This window comes from Lepisosteus platostomus, chromosome 25, assembly GCF_059453375.1.
Source record: "Lepisosteus platostomus isolate fLepPlt1 chromosome 25, fLepPlt1.hap1, whole genome shotgun sequence".
Classification (NCBI taxonomy): domain Eukaryota; kingdom Metazoa; phylum Chordata; class Actinopteri; order Semionotiformes; family Lepisosteidae; genus Lepisosteus; species Lepisosteus platostomus.
In genome coordinates, this window is record NC_142635.1 from 1,322,198 (window position 1) to 1,339,043 (window position 16,846).

Below are 16,846 nucleotides of genomic sequence, written 5' to 3' on the forward strand. Positions count from 1 at the left end.
TTTTATGTGCAGGATAACTGTCTCCGGTGCTTTCTGTAATGAATAGATGGTATTTGAACAATTGTCATCGTATATTTAAGGTAGGGGAAATACCTTCTGCTTTGTACTTTAAAAAAGGAATAGAAATATAAAGTCTATGATCATTATATTATTATGCTCGTGCTTTCAATTTTGTTTTTTATTGTTAAATTATATCGATCTTGAAATTAATACCTAAAAATGTGAATATGGGCTCTCGTGTTGTACCAGCTGTAATTTGGAAAACTGGTGTCTCTTCACCAGTGAAAGGAGTACACAAGCAATACATTTTCGAGAACATGGTTAAAAATTAAAAGAAAACACCTAACCCACTGAACTAACATAGTAACTCCTCCCTAAATGTGAGACTGTTTATTCACGTAAAGGATGCAAAGTCGACTGATCAAAAGATCACAACTGAAAGATCTGGTGGTCGTGACTGTGCTGTTTTGTACGTCACAGAGTGACGTCACAGCCAGGAAAATAAGGCGCTATATTGAAACAGTCACCCCACCCGACCAGACTCGGAAAACAAATTGCCCCCATTGTTTTCATCACAATCAGGAGTTCAAGTACCGAGTTTTTTGGTACCCGTAAACCATGTAGATAGTCATGTGATTATCCGAAAAACCAAGGCGCTATATCTCGGAAATGAAAGCAGCACAAACGCTACTTACAGCGACACAAGCCGGCACAAACGCAGCACAAACGATTGCGGTGAGTTTCGTCGTTTGTGTTGTTCGACGGGCGGGTGGGCAACTTCATGGAGCAGGACAAGCAGACGTATCCGGGTCAGTACATCGCAGACTGCAGAAGACTCGACTCCACCTGAGGATCTAACACAGGCGCCCACACCTGTCTCCAGCGGGCAGGTGTGCCCTCACGCTGTATTCCGCACCAAGACTGGCCGGAAACACAAAGATACAAGGACTGTGAGCTCATCGCTTCATGTTTGCGCACGAGACCCCTGTAAATACTGTGTCACTCTCGGGTTCACGAGGGTAAGCGCCCTCGCCACTGCCGCCTCAGGTCGGCCCCCCACCGCTGGGGACTCGAACCCAGGCCTCCGGCGTCACTCACCAGGGACCCAGCCCGCTGAGCCAAAGGGAAATCGGGGAGCGTTCAAGATGGCGTTCAGTTGGGATGTAAAGTTTAGAGGTTGAGGAGTTTTTTTTTTTAGTTTTTCATGACCTGAATTTTATTATTTTGGGTTTTTTTTTTTACTACAGAAAATAGGGGTTTAACACTAGTTGTTTAAACTCCAGTTATAATTGAAAAAAATAAGCTTTTTTTATATTTAAGAATTTCGATATGAGTAGCACTGGGAAAAGAAAGGAGGGTGCTGGGTCTTCGAAGGAGAAGTCTAAGATACCTCAATCGTATATGTATGGCACTCCAAGAAAATCGATGGCAACGAAAGAGGAAAGTGAAGCAGCTGCAGGGGACGTGGAAGAGTGCTGGAGATACACTCGTACCCGAGCGAGACTCAGCTGCCTGAGGAAGAGCCGGAGTCCCTGCCCAGCCACCTGTGAAAACCCCGGCGGCCAGGAGAGGAAGGGGCGAGCTGACGCTGGAGGAGCTCCAGACCAACATCTTCAACATGATGGCACAGGGCCTGGCTGAGCTGCAGGACACGATTCCATTTAACACAGTCGGAATCCAAGGTCTAAAAAAGTCCATGGACTGTGTGTTTAAAGAGGGTGAGGACTTAAAGAGTGAAGCAAAAGTTCTTAAACAAGTAAATACCGAACAAGAAAAGCAGATTAAAGAACTTGAATTGGAAGTGAACAATGCAGACAGATACCGTCGACGATGGAGTTTAAAATGACTCGGAGTTAAGGAGGAACATGATGAGGACATTGACTCTGTTCACAGGCTCGGGAGAGCGAACATGTCTGGGCAAGTGGGCCCCAGAACGATTATAATACAGTTCACCAAGAGGACGGCGAGGGACACGCTGTGGCGAGGGGCGAGAGGGAATGAGTATTTGAATGAGAACAAACTGAGGTTTGCAGAGGACCTGTCTGCCGCGGACAGGAGCACCAGGAGCCAGCTGTGGCCCCAGGCTGAAGCTGCCAGAAAGGGGAGGAGAGCCTGCTTTGTGGGAGTGAGGGCCTCTGTGGAGGGGAAGGAGACCCGCTCCCAGTGAGTGCTCAGTTAATGATTATGTTTGGTTTTATTTGTTATAGCAGTATATACTAGTGTTTATTTCGTGTTAGTTTGGAATGGTGTAGTTATGTATTAAGGACTGCTATAGTTCTGGTTCTTGAAAAACTCAATAATTTAGACAATCTTAGAGTTAGTGATCTGCTTTTGTGTCTTTTTCTATTTTCTCTATTAATGCCAGAGGTACTCAAAATGTTGTAAAAAGAAAAGCGTTTTTTTGTTTTGTAAAAAAGTGAGGGCTGATTTTTATTTCATACAGGAAACGCATGCATGTTGAAACACTATTTAAATTCTATTAAAAAAAACAGAAATAATAAAGCAAGGAAAACATGATATATGTACACAATACAATTTTATCACATAATTTACTTCATGACCTCTGGTGGTTAAATGTTTTTTTCTCTTGTACCTGTTTCTGATCCTCTGGTTGTAGTTGTAAATTCTTTACGTTTAATAAAAAAATAACAAAAAAGGGAAAAAAGAGCCGAAGAGAAATCTCCCATCATGCCCAGGGAAGGGCGGTGACGTCACCGCGCTGGTCGGCCGTCTGCGCTGCGACACGAGCACGCGGGTCATGACAGGTTCTTAAAGGTCTCCGATATGTGTTCACTTCTGTCGTGTGAAAATAAAAAATATGTTTCCAATATTGCCGCGGTCTGCAGGTTTGAGACGGTGGACTTTCCAGTGTTGCTTCTCGGCTGTGTTATTTACTACCCGCGACAACCTCGTACGTAGCGCCCCTTAAAAAACACCCTGGTTCTTTTTCACGTTGACGAGTGTGCTTTGTGTCTTGTTGGTCGTAAAGTTTCAGATTCGAGGCTTTTTGAACACGTGGCTCGGCTGACGGGTCAAATCTTTACACGTCCCTCGGTGCGCGTGTTTATTGAAGGAGACGGTGAGAAACTGATCACTTCTTCAGATTTTAAAAAGCACACCGCGACGAAGTATTAAGACGTGCTCGTTCAAGCCTCTTGGTAAGAACATGCAAATGTTTGCTAGTGTTCGCTTTTTGAGACTACACCCGCAACTTTTCTGATTAGGGTATGTGACAAATCTAATTCTCCTGCTCACACAAACGCACAGAAGACACTGATATTAAATGCAAAATCCACCGGGCAAACAGAGGAACACAACTGTAGAGCTGTTCCTCTCGCACCGGTAACAGATGCTTGAACTCGGCAGGCGGGGTCACTGGGGCTCAAAGTCGCCGTGCATGGTCACATGGTCACCCGATAACCAAGGCGCTATATTTCGGCAGCGAAAGCAGCACGAACGCGACTTCAACAGCACAGGCCGGCACAAACTTAGCACTAACGAATGAGGGGGGTTTCCTCATTGGCGCTGTTTGTAGGGGGGCTACTTCACAGAGCTGGCGCGCTGCCCTGAGGAAGAGTCGGATCTTCCTCAGGGACCGAGCACATATTCGCCCCACACACTTACAAACAAGCACGGCCATCCCCCCGACAAATAAGGACTTTTCCAAACTCCTTCAAAGTGGTGTACGGTCATAATTAAGACATAATTAAATACATGTACCCAGAGAACAAGTGTGCAGTGAAAATTGGAAACAAAAGGGCAGAATTCTTAACTCGGATCGTGGGGTGAGACAGGGCTGCAGCCTGAGCCCAACACTGTTCAATATCTATATCAACGAATTAGCAGGAATGTTGGAGCAGTCTGCAGCTCCTGGTCTCACACTACACGACACAGAAATCAAGTTCCTGCTCTACGCAGATGACCTGGTCCTGCTGTCGCCCACAGAACAGGGGCTGCAGCAGAACCTGGCACTGCTGGAGCAGGACTGTCAGACCTGGGCACTGCCAGCCCATCTGGAACCAGAACAGAGTTATGGTTTTCCAGAAGAAAGCCAGACCTCAGGGAAACAGGTACAAATTCACACTGAACAACAACACATTGGAGCACACATCCAGCTACACATATCTCGGTCTCACCATCAGCTCTTCTGGTAGTTTTGACCTGGGGTGAAGGCACTGAGGGAGAAGGCACTCGGGGCTTTCTACACAATAAGAAGGAGGCTCTTCAACATCAACCCACCAACAAGAATCTGGCTCCAAATATCTGAAAGTGTAATCCAGCTCATTGCCTTATGCAGCAGTGAAGTGCGGGGTTCCCTCACAGACCAGGAGTACACTCTGTAGAAACTCTAATCAATCTGTAGAAACATCCTCCATGTGCAGGGAAAACAGCTAACAGCGAGTGCAGGGCTGAATTAGGCCAATACCCACTATTGATAAACATACAGAACAGTGTAATCAAACACTGGTTACACCTGAGAAACAGAGACCACAATTCATACCACCACTAGGCCCTGCTGATCCCAGAATACAGCTGGTCTTGACAGGACAGTCTCAGGACAGCACAGCTACAGCAACACCAATCACAATCATCCAAATCACAACACTACCTTACCCACTGGGCTTCACACACAAACTTAACAACACTACCTTACCCACTGGGATTCACACACAAACTTAACAACACTACTGACAGGCTCAGTGACCACAGCCTGACCAGAGAAACTGGACACAGGCAGACCTGACTGTCCAGAGAGGACAGGCTGTGCTCCCACTGCCAGCGGGGAGAAATAGAGACAGAGGTGCACTTCCTATTGCACTGTGACAGATACTCTGGGGTTAAGGAAATATTATTCCCCAAATTTACACATCTAAACCCAGAATTTCTCCCCGTGTTCCTTCAGGCGCCCTGCTTTCCTCCCGCACTGCAGAGGCACACTAGTAGCTTAATGGGCTTCTGGGAAGCTTGCCCCTGGTGCGAGTGTGAGTGTACCCCGCCTGCTGCCTGCCTGCTTGCTGGAATGGGCTCTGGCCCCCCTGCGGCCCTCCACTGGAAGAAGCGCTTAGAAAATGGATGGATATTGATGATGATGATAATAATAAGAAGAAATTGCTTCTGCTTTGGAAAATAATTCTTCGGTCACGTCAATAAAGCTCTTGAATTTGAAGTTCTGTGATCACAGAGAAACAGACGGGATACAATGGGTGTAATTCATGAGTAACGAGTCCTGCAGGAATACAGAACCACACACGGGCGCGATACGCCACTTCGCCACCGGAGGGCGACAAGGCACCCTGCTCGCTCAGGTCAGGAGCAATCCTGCAGTGAAGATGTGTGTCCATCTATCTGATAACTCAACTGTCCAGTGAGCAGTACTGCTAACCCCGACTGATCCACACAGCAAGTTCATTTGATTCAAGTTCAAAATCTCATCCATCCATTTCCAAACAGTCAGAACCTCAATATCACCCCCCTCCACCACTCTCAGTGTAAAGTCTCTACTGCTCTCATGTCTACCTTTCCCTGTGGTGCTCATCTTCCTGCAGCTCCTGAAGTGGCGTAACAGGGACCCCCTGTGAGTCTGCAGTGTCGTCACTGAGAGCTGCGGCAGTCCTCCCATTGTGACCCGAGCAGAAGAAACGCTCTGCAGCTGCCAATCGAGCAATGACACCTCTTGTCACTTTCAACAATTTCTTTATTTGTTTTTTGTAAACAAACAAGACCTCAGGAATAAAAACACTTAACAGGGTTGGTATTGGCCGACAAGGAATGAAAACAGAGATAAATAAGAAAATGGAGAAGACTCTAAAGAATCTGGTATCAGATAGCAAGGAGCCCAGTTCAGGACTGACGTCACCAGCCAACGTGACGAAACCCCTCTAGTTGAACAGACCTGCAGACAGGACAGCAGCACAGAGACCAGGTGATCACTCTCTTGTCCACTGAGCAGTACTGCTAAACTGACTGATCCACAAAGCTAGGCTCATAGCAGTATCACTCACACTTCCTCATCCTATAGACTCTATAGAGTCACAGACAGCAGTATCACTGTAACAACACTCACACTCCCTCATCCTATAGACTCTATAGAGTCACAGACAGCAGTATCACTGTAACAACACTCACACTCCCTCATCCTATAGACTCTATAGAGTCACAGACAGCAGTATCACTGTAACAACACCCACACTGCCTCATCCTATAGACTCTATAGAGTCACAGGCAGCAGTATCACTGTAACAACACTCACACTCCCTCATCCTATAGACTCTATAGTTACAGACAGCAGTATCACTGTAACAACACTCACACTCCCTCATCCTATAGACTCTATAGTTACAGACAGCAGTATCACTGTAACAACACTCACACTCCCTCATCCTATAAACTCTATAGAGTCACTGACAGCAGTATCACTGTAACAACACTCACACTCCCTCATCCTATAGACTCTATAGAGTCACAGAGAGCAGTGTTACTGGTCTGGGTGCACTGGGACAGTGTTGGGGGACCCCTGCTGTCGGGGTGAGGGTTTGGGGGGCTGGTCTGACATGACGCTGCCCTGCTCTGTGTGTGAGTCTCGCTGTCAGCAGCCTGACAGCTGTTGTGCTGTCAGGCTGCTGTGTCTCAAAGAGTCAAAGTGAAGAGAAGTGTGTTCTGTCTGACTGCAGTGGAGTGTGTTCTGTTGGGTTCTGCTGGGTTCTGTTGGGTTCTGTCTGACTGCAGTGGAGTGTGTTTTGTTGGGTTCTGCTGCATCCTGCTGGGTTCTGCTGGGTCCTGGCTGACCAGTGTTCCAGTGAAGCTCCGGGCTCTCAGGTCCGTGTCCATGTTGGGGGCAGCAGTTTCGGGGCGCAGGGGGAGTCAGTGACAGGGGTCGAAGGGGTACTTGGTCACTCCGCCATGCAGCTCCAGCAGGGTCTCGGCCCAGGCGATGATGTCACCGGTCATGTGACTGCCGCAGGACGCCTGGCTGTAGATCTCGTGGGCCGTCAGCACGTGGGACCAGAGCTGCAGGTCTGATATCTCACCCACGAAGGCCTGGGTGGCATCAAACCGACCGCCCAGCGTGTCCTGGAGAGACACAACACTGACTGACTGACTGGACACTACAGCACAGTGATCCTGACTGACTGGACACTACAGCACAGAGACACTGACTGACTGACTGGACACTACAGCACAGTGACCCTGACTGACTGGACACTACAGCACAGAGACACTGACTGACTGACTGGACCCTCCTCATAGAGACACTGACTGACTGAACACTACAGCACAGTGACCCTGACTGACACTAACTCTCAGTCTAATCACATGCACGTAGCTTCAAGTATAAGCCATCGCTGCTCTAAAACACCCCAGGGGTACCTGTTCCTGCCCCAGGATGAAGACGCCCCCGGGTCTGATGGGGTGCCAGGCGGCCAGGTTCTCCCCTGAACCCCTCTTCACCCCGTCCTGGTACGCCTCCCACAGGCCATCCCGAGTTGTCCAGGTCACACACACGTGGTGCCACTTCCCATCGGTCAGAGACAGGGGCAGAGTGACTGCCTGCAGAGGAGAGCAGACCAGTGTGAGTAACTGTGAGCTCTCCCCTCTCCCCTCTCCCCTCTCCCCTCTCCCCTCTCTCCTCTCTCCTCTCTCCTCTCTCCTCTCTCCTCTCTCCTCTCTCCTCTCTCCTCTCTCCTCTCTCCTGTTCCAGACTCCCCCCCTGCTCTGTTCCAGACTCTCCCTGCTGCTCTGTTCCAGACTCTCCCTGCTGCTCTGTTCCAGACTCTCCCTGTTGCTCTGTTCCAGACTCTCCCCTGCTGCTCTGTTCCAGACTCTCCCTGCTGCTCTGTTCCAGACTCCCCCTGCTCTGTTCCAGACTCTCCCCTCCTGCTCTGTTCCAGACTCTCCCTGCTGCTTTGTTCCAGACTCCCCCTGCTCTGTTCCAGACTCTCCCTGCTGCTCTGTTCCAGACTCTCCCTGTTGCTCTGTTCCAGACTCTCCCCCCCTGCTCTGTTCCAGACTCTCCCCCCCTGCTCTGTTCCAGACTCTCCCTGTTGCTCTGTTCCAGACTCTCCCTCCTGCTCTGTTCCAGACTCTCCCCTCCTGCTCTGTTCCAGACTCCCCCCCTGCTCTGTTCCAGACTCTCCCTGCTGCTCTGTTCCAGACTCTCCCCTGCTGCTCTGTTCCAGACTCTCCCCTGCTGCTCTGTTCCAGACTCTCCCTGCTGCTCTGTTCCAGACTCTCCCTGTTGCTCTGTTCCAGACTCCCCCCCTGCTCTGTTCCAGACTCTCCCCTGCTGCTCTGTTCCAGACTCTCCCCTGCTGCTCTGTTCCAGACTCTCCCTGCTGCTTTGTTCCAGACTCCCCCTGCTCTGTTCCAGACTCCCTGCTGCTCACCCTGTCGTTCACCAGCAGCTCCATGGGGTTGTTGCCCCACTCGATGAGCACCAGCTCGTTGGCCTGTCCTGGGACGGAGTAGGAGAAGGGCGTGCCCAGGCCCGGTCCGGCGCCGCCCTTCAGCCAGGCGCAGAGCGTGAGGGCGAACAGCTCGTGTAGGAGGGTGTGCTTCACGCGCCCGTACATGTAGTTGGTGCGCATGGGGAAGCCGATCTGGAACCCGGCCCGGCCCCTGGGCTTCCTGTGAGAACCTGCAGAGGGGAGCAGGAGGGGTCAGTCCAGCCCCGCCCCACCCAGCCATAGTCTGCCCCGCCCAGTCCAGGCCCGCCCCACTCCACCCAGCCATAGCCCGCCCCGCCCAGTCCAGGCCCGCCCCGTCCAGTCCAGTCCAGTCCAGTCCAGTCCAGCCCAGCCCAGCACACTGCAGAACAGTTCAGACCAGTCTAGTCGAGCCCAGCACACTGCAGAACAGTTCAGACTAGTCTAGCAGAGCCCAGTGCACTGCAGAACAGTTCAGACCTGTCTAATCGAGCCCAGCACACTGCAGAACAGTTCAGACTAGTCTAGCAGAGTCCAGTGCACTGCAGAACAGTTCAGACCAGTCTAGTCGAGCCCAGCACACTGTAGAACAGTTCAGACCAGTCTAGTTGAGCCCAGCGCACTGCAGAACAGTTCAGACTAGTCTAGCAGAGCCCAGTGCACTGCAGAACAGTTCAGACCAGTCTAGTCGAGCCCAGCACACTGCAGAACAGTTCAGACTAGTCTAGCAGAGTCCAGTGCACTGCAGAACAGTTCAGACCAGTCTAGTTGAGCCCAGCGCACTGCAGAACAGTTCAGACTAGTCTAGCAGAGCCCAGTGTACTACAGAACAGTTCAGACCAGTCTAGTCGAGCCCAGCACACTGCAGAACAGTTCAGACTAGTCTAGCAGAGCCCAGTGCACTGCAGAACAGTTCAGACCTGTCTAGTCGAGCCCAGCACACTGCAGAACAGGTCTGTTACCGTGGTCTGAGCTGCGGTGGTGCAGGTGGCTCAGCACAGCGTCCAGTTTGTTCGAGTGCAGCCCATGGGCAGCAGGTCTCTGACCCTGGTGATAGGCCAGTCGGGGGTGGGCGTAGCTATCTGCTTCGTTGCTGATGTCATGGTGATCATCGTTGTGATGGTGGTCATCGTCATGGTGGTGGTCATCATAGTGGTCGTGGTGGTGGTCATCGTCATCATGGTGGTGGTCATCGTCCTCATGGTGGTGATCATCATCATCATGGTGGTCGTCATCGTCATGGTGATGGTCATCATAGTGGTGGTGGTCATCATCATCGTGGTGGTGGTGGTCATCACTGTGGTTGCCATGGCGATCATGGTCATCACTCTCGTGCTCCCCTGCGTTGCCATGGGAAAGAGACTGGTGGTGCATCTGCTGCTCCAGAGCGCTGATCTTCCTCTGCAGGAGGTCTCGGAGTGAGGAGGAATATGAGCTGGAGATGTTCCTGGACTGCTGGAGAGAGAGGGCTGTTTACAGAACCGCCTCACTTGGGAGAGTCATCAAGTCACTGAGCTGAACAACACTCTGCTCAGAGCTGAGACACTGAGGGGCCTGGCTGGGCCAGTTCACCCTCCTCTGGCAGGTAATTCAGACTAACTTCTTCAGAACATGGCTTGTTAAGGCCAAATCCTAGAGAAGAAACAGTCTTCTCTCAATAGGAGCCACAGTCCCAATACAGTAGAACAGTCCTGTTACAATAGGAGCTACAGTCCCAGTACAGTAGAACAGTGTGTTACAGTAGGAGCTACAGTCCCAGTTCAGTATAATAGGTCTCTCTCCTTCCTCTTGTCCTCAGCTCCTCTAAGTCTATCCAGATTACCCAGCACTAGATCACGCCCTACTTAAGGAGCTGTCAGAGTGGATCAGCCTAATCGACTGTGATCAGTTCACTGCCCCCTGCTGTAATGACATCTGTCCCAAGAGCACCAGACGTCCTGAGAGCTGGAGGGCCTGACTGCGTCTGCACAACTGACCGCCCTCCTGCCCCCCTGCCCCCCTGCCCTCTTGACCACCCACCCTCCTGCCCCCCTGCCCACCTGCCCTCTTGACGACCCACCCTCCTGCCACCCTGCCCACCTGCCCTCTCGACCACCCACCCTCCTGCCCCCCTGCCCACCTGCCCTCTTGACCACCCACCCTCCTGCCCCTGCCCCCCTGCCCCTCACCTGCAGGCTCTCCAGCCGCTCCCTCAGGGCCTGCAGCACGCGGCCCACCTGCTCAGGCGACGAGGGGGTGCCGGCACCCCCCGGGGGCCGGGGCTGGGCGCGGGGCGGGGGGCCGGGCCGGGGCTGCGGGGCGCGGCCGGAGCCCTGGCACAGCGCCAGCTTGGCGGTCAGCTCGCGGATGGTGTCCCGCTGGTCCAGGAGGGTCTCGCGCTGCTGCACCAGCGTCTCGCGCAGCCGCAGGATGGTGGCCTGCGCCTCGTCCCCCAGCCCCGCCCAGCCTGGCCCCTCGGCTCCGGAGCACTGCGGGTCCGCGCCCGGTGGCAGCGGGGTGCACACGAACCTGGGCAGCTCGGGCCCCGGGGCCGAGGCCGGGGCCGGCCGTGCCAGGAGGAGCCCGAGGAGGAGGAGGAGGAGGAGGGGGGTGGGGCGGGCAGCAGGAAGCATGGCGGTCCCAGGGCGCAGAGAGGGGGCTGATGGGACGAGCGAGCTGGCAGATCACCCCGAGCAGGCTCGTCACAGGGGTCTCAGGGATCAGGTCACCCTGGCGAAGAATGGATCTCTCAGTGATCTGTTCTCTGGTGAAGAATGGATCTCAGTGATCTGTTTCCCAGGTGAAGAATGGATCTCTCTGATCTTTGTCTCTGGTGAAGAATGGATCTCTTGATGATCTGTTCTCTGGTGATTAATGGATCTCTCAGTGCTCAGGTCACCTGGTTATCTGATAAAAATGATAACAAATCATTCATAGCTTTGATTTTTTACACAATATGCTAAAACATTTTCTAGGGGCAAACATGCCCCAGGAGCTACAGTCCCAGTGCAGTAGAACAGTCCTGTTACAATAAGAGCTTCAGTCCCAGTACAGTAGAACAGTCTGTTACAATAGGAGCTACAGTCCCAGTGCAGTAGAACAGTCTTGTTACAACAGGAGCTACAGTCCCAGTGCAGTAGACCAGTCTGTTACAATAGGAGCAACAGTCCCAGTGCAGTAGAACAGTCTGTTACAATAGGAGCTACAGTCCCAGTACAGCAGAACAGTCCTGTTACAATAGGAGCTACAGTCCCAGTGCAGTAGAACAGTCTGTTACAGTAGGAGCTACAGTCCCAGTGCAGTAAAACAGTCTGTTACAGTAGGAGCTACAGTCCCAGTGCAGTAGAACAGTCTGTTACAATAGGAGCAACAGTCCCAGTACAGTAGAACAGTCCTGTTACAATAGGAGCTACAGTCCCAGTGCAGTAGAACAGTCTGTTACAATAGGAGCTACAGTCCCAGTGCAGTAGAACAGTCTGTTACAATAGGAGCTACAGTCCCAGTGCAGTAGACCAGTCTGTTACAGTAGGAGCTACATTCCCAACGCAGTAGATCTGTACTGAATTAGATGTGGATTAAACCTGAATCCCACTGTCACCAGTAATGGGAGTGGAAATGGATATGGATGATTTCACATTGTCTCCAGTATTAAAATACTCTTTTCTGTTGCTGTTCTGCACAGTAGACATGCTGGTGTCCATGGATAAGTCTTGATAGCTGGCTTCTTTTCCTTGTTCATTTTCCATCATATCATCATATCATTAAAGCAGTGTACAACACTAGGCAGAATCTCAAGAATTTCTGGTAAAGAAGAAAATATCACCCTTCCTCAAAATAACTGGGACTGGAGGAATTAAACCAATCTCAATATTGAAAATCTTACTTTGATTCATGTAGTCAGACAGACAGACGGACAGAGAGAGGCAGACGGGCAGATGGACAGACAGATAGTCAGGCTGATGGACGGACAGACAGACAGACAGACGGACAGAGAGAGAGAGGCAGACAGACAGACAGATAGACAGACGGACAGACGGACAAACTGACAGACGGACAGATACAAACAGATTTGGCTGTGTGAAAGACAGCAGTTAAATAAACAGAAACATGAAAGCTGACCTGACTGTGTGAGTGTCTTTACAGCTCATGCTGCTCCCTGTGCTACTTCCTCACCTCCGTCTGATCAGCAGCTCCGGCTCTCCTCCTGGTCCCGGGTCACTGCACCCCTCTCGCAATCGAACCCGAGCGTTCAGTCTCTGTCCTCTGTCTCTGTGTTGCTGCTCTGTTTCCCTCTCGGATCCAACAGATTGAGAGAGATTTACTCCTCTGACCACCTAATTACAGACTAATTATCCCCTCCCCCCTCTCTCTCCTAGTGCCATGACTGTATTAACCCCCCTCTCTCTCTCTCTCTCGCAGTGTTCATGTACTGGAGTGTCCAGTCAGTGTGTCTGTATGAACCCCCCTCTCTCTCAGTGCAGTGTTCATGTACTGGAGTGTCCAGTCAGTGCGTCTGTATTAACCCCTCTCTCTCTCAGTGCAGTGTTCATGTACTGGAGTGTCCAGTCAGTGTGTCTTTATGAACCCCTCTCTCTCTCAGTGCAGTGTTAATGTACTGGAGTGTCCAGTCAGTGTGTCTGTATGAACCCCTCTCTCTCTCAGTGCAGTGTTCATGTACTGGAGTGTCCAGTCAGTGTGTCTGTATTAACCCCTCTCTCTCAGTGCAGTGTTAATGTACTGGAGTGTCCAGTCAGTGTGTATGTATGAATCCCTCTCTCTCTCAGTGCAGTGTTCATGTACTGGAGTGTCCAGTCAGTGTGTCTGTATGAACCCCCCTCTCTCTCAGTGCAGTGTTCATGTACTGGAGTGTCCAGTCAGTGTGTCTGTATGAACCCCTCTCTCTCTCAGTGCAGTGTTCATGTACTGGAGTGTCCAGTCAGTGTGTCTGTATTAACCCCTCTCTCTCAGTGCAGTGTTAATGTACTGGAGTGTCCAGTCAGTGTGTCTGTATGAACCCCTCTCTCTCTCAATGCAGTGTTAATGTACTGGAGTGTCCAGTCAGTGTGTCTGTATTAACCCCTCTCTCTCAGTGCAGTGTTCATGTACTGGAGTGTCCAGTCAGTGTGTCTGTATGAACCCCTCTCTCTCAGTGCAGTGTTCATGTACTGGAGTGTCCAGTCAGTGTGTCTGTATGAACCCCTCTCTCTCAGTGCAGTGTTAATGTACTGGAGTGTCCAGTCAGTGTGTCTGTATGAACCCCCCTCTCTCTCAGTGCAGTGTTCATGTACTGGAGTGTCCAGTCAGTGTGTCTGTATGAACCCCTCTCTCTCTCTCAGTGCAGTGTTCATGTACTGGAGTGTCCAGTCAGTGTGTCTGTATTAACCCCTCTCTCTCTCAGTGCAGTGTTCATGTACTGGAGTGTCCAGTCAGCGTGTCTGTATTAACCCCTCTCTCTCCCAGTGTAGTGTTAATGTACTGGAGTGTCCAGTCAGTGTGTCTGTATGAACCCCTCTCTCTCTCAGTGCAGTGTTAATGATCTAAATCAGGCCACTTCCTGTGGAATGAGATGAACTGCTGAGGCCCTGTCCTTCATACACACACAGACAGACTGTCCCTCAGTGTGTCAGGGCCTGAGAGATCCTTCCCACTGCCAGTGTGCTGACACACCGTCACATACAACCATACACAATCACACACACGCACAGACAGACACACAGGTGACCTCAGTTCTAATCACATCATATGTTGTCAGGTCAGCAGATTAGACTGAAGTGTATCTTACAGTCACTGTGCACAGAACACAGCACTCCTAAAAACACTTGAATTTGGTCTGGAAGGACAACACACTCACTGTGTTCACAGGCCTGAGCGGCACGTGTTCAGCTGCAGAGAGCTCCCATACTGGGTTGCGCTAACTAAGAACATTTCATAACCAAGTTTCAGTGCACAATCATTATTTATACCAGCCACTAAACTTAGCTCACTGTTCACACATGACCTCCCTACCCCAGAATCACTCAGTATTAATAGAAACACCTTTAATACACCAGCGTCTACTGTCTTCTAGCCCCTGTGGACACGCTGACACAACCCAGTCACAGGGCTCTAGACTCTTCTAGTCCCTGTGGACACTGACACAGCCCAGTGACAGGGCTCTAGACTCTTATATTCCCTGTGGGGACACTGACACAGCCCAGTCACAGGGCTCTAGACTCTTCTAGTCCCTGTGGACACACTAAAACAGCCCAGTCACAGGGCTCTAGACTCTTCTAGTCCCTGTGGACACACTGACACAGCCCAGTCACAGGGCTCTAGACTCTTCTAGTCCCTGTGGACACACTGACACAGCCCAGTCACAGGGCTCTAGACTCTTCTAGTCCCTGTGGACACACTGACACAGCCCATTCACAGGGCTCTAGACTCTTCTAGTCCCTGTGGACACACTGACACAGCCCAGTCACAGGACTCTAGACTCTTCTTGTCCCTGTGGACACACTGACACAGCCCAGTCACAGGGCTCTAGACTCTTCTAGTCCCTGTGGACACACTGACACAGCCCAGACACAGGGCTCTAGACTCTTCTAGTCCCTGTGGACACTGACACAGCCCAGTCACAGGGCTCTAGACTCTTCCAGTCCCTGTGTACACACTGACACAGCCCAGTCAGAGGACTCTAGACTCTTCTAGTCCCTGTGGACACTGACACAGCCCAGTCACAGGGCTCTAGACTCTTCTAGTCCCTGTGGACACACTGACACAGCCCAGTCACAGGAGTCTAGACTCTTCTAGTCCCTGTGGACACACTGACACAGCCCAGTCACAGGGCTCTAGACTCTTCCAGTCCCTGTGTACACACTGACACAGCCCAGTCAGAGGACTCTAGACTCTTCTAGTGCCTGTGGACACTGACACAGCTCAGTCACAGGACTCTAGACTCTTCTAGTCCCTGTGGACACACTGACATGGCCCAGTCACAGGACTAGACTCTTCTAGTCCCTGTGGACACACTGACACGGCCCAGTCACAGGACTCTAGACTCTTCTAGTCCCTGTGGACACACTGACACAGCCCAGTCACAGGGCTCTAGACTCTTCTAGTCCCTGTGGACACACTGACACAGCCCAGTCACAGGGCTCTAGACTCTTTATTATTATTATTATTATTATTATTATTATTATTATTATTATTATTATTATTCTAGTCCCTGTGGACACACTGAAACAGCCCAGTCACAGGGCTCTAGACTCCTCTTGTCCCTGTGGACACACTGACACGGCCCAGGCACAGTACTCTAGACTCTTCTAGTCCCTGTGGACACTGACACAGCCCAGTCACAGGGCTCTAGACACTTCTAGTCCCTGTGGACACACTGACACGGCCCAGTCACAGGACTCTAGACTCTTCTAGTCCCTGTGGACACACTGACACAGCCCAGTCACAGGGCTCTAGACTCTTCCAGTCCCTGTGTACACACTGACACAGCCCAGTCACAGGACTCTAGACTCTTCTAGTGCCTGTGGACACTGACACAGCACAGTCACAGGACTCTAGACTCTTCTAGTCCCTGTGGACACACTGACATGGCCCAGTCACAGGACTAGACTCTTCTAGTCCCTGTGGACACACTGACACGGCCCAGTCACAGGACTCTAGACTCTTCTAGTCCCTGTGGACACTGACACAGCACAGTCACAGGGCTCTAGACTCTTCTAGTCCCTGTGGACACACTGACACAGCCCAGTCACAGGCTCTAGACTCTTCTAGTCCCTGTGGACACTGACACAGCCCAGTTACAGGGCTCTGGACTCTTCTAGTCCCAAGAAGTGCGTTGAGAGTAGGAGGGAGTGTGAGGTGACTCATTGTTTTCCTGCAGAATGATAACAAGCTTTTGTCCTGAGAAGAATCTCTTTATCTCAGCCTGCGTCAGTCACAGCTTAACACTTGGAGAGGAAGAGCAGAGGAACATCGAATTAGAGGAGCAGGACAGCAGAGAGAGACCAGCAGTACAGACACACACAGTACAGACACACACACCCCACATAGACACACACCCCACAGACACCCCCCCCCCCACAGATACACACACCCAACGGACACAACCACCCCATAGACACACACAGTAAAGACACACACACCCCCTACAGACACACACAGTACACAGTCACACACACCCCACAGCCACAAACAGTACACAGACACACACAGTACAGACACAGACACAAACCCCCCATAGACACCCCCCCCCACAGCCACACACAGTACACAGACACACACCCCCCACAGACAGTGGGGTATCCTACACATGACAGCACTGTCCATACTAACGAGAATGATCTGCACTAACGAGTCTGTGACGCCAGCCCTCAGTAACGATCCCGCTGGCAGATGACAGTGACTGAGCGCAATGCAGGCTCCTGGTGTTACACCCCGCTGTCCCTGCCCCT

The 16,846-nt window shown here is 51.4% G+C and overlaps 1 protein-coding gene and 1 long non-coding RNA gene across 4 annotated transcripts in view; both read right to left on the minus strand.

The window, feature by feature from the left end:
* Positions 1 to 2,519: 2,519 nt before the first annotated feature.
* The window catches only part of LOC148640457 (uncharacterized), a 37,099-nt gene continuing 22,772 nt past the window's right edge, over positions 2,520 to 16,846 (minus strand). Inside the window, exon 2 of the long non-coding RNA XR_015930015.1 lies at positions 2,520 to 4,288. This is a non-coding gene — a long non-coding RNA (uncharacterized LOC148640457). The remainder of the gene's footprint in view (positions 4,289 to 16,846) is intronic.
* On the minus strand, positions 5,675 to 12,770 carry LOC148640458 (neuronal pentraxin-2). 3 transcript variants are annotated; one of them, XM_088619222.1, is made up of 6 exons: positions 12,576 to 12,770; positions 10,592 to 11,309; positions 9,386 to 9,875; positions 8,385 to 8,635; positions 7,369 to 7,548; positions 5,675 to 7,071 (listed from the first exon to the last, which is right to left on the minus strand). In XM_088619222.1, exons 2-6 carry the CDS (start codon positions 11,033 to 11,035, stop codon positions 6,862 to 6,864), a joined length of 1,575 nt encoding a protein of 524 aa, XP_088475348.1. In that variant the 5' UTR covers positions 11,036 to 11,309; positions 12,576 to 12,770; the 3' UTR covers positions 5,675 to 6,861. The 3 variants fall into 3 exon arrangements, with proteins under 3 accessions (XP_088475348.1, XP_088475346.1, XP_088475347.1); XM_088619220.1 differs by having other exon boundaries at positions 9,386 to 9,878; XM_088619221.1 differs by having other exon boundaries at positions 9,386 to 9,878; positions 12,522 to 12,770.

Excerpts from the sequence above, each read along its gene's own strand:
- LOC148640458 (XM_088619220.1), bottom strand. The coding sequence starts at position 11,035 with ATGCTTCCTGCTGCCCGCCCCACCCCCCTCCTCCTCCTCCTCCTCCTC. Across the intron at positions 7,549-8,384 it reads AGCTGCTGGTGAACGACAGG|GCAGTCACTCTGCCCCTGTC; the intron begins GTGAGCAGCAGG and ends TCTCCTCTGCAG. Across the intron at positions 7,072-7,368 it reads TCATCCTGGGGCAGGAACAG|GACACGCTGGGCGGTCGGTT; the intron begins GTACCCCTGGGG and ends GTGTCTCTCCAG.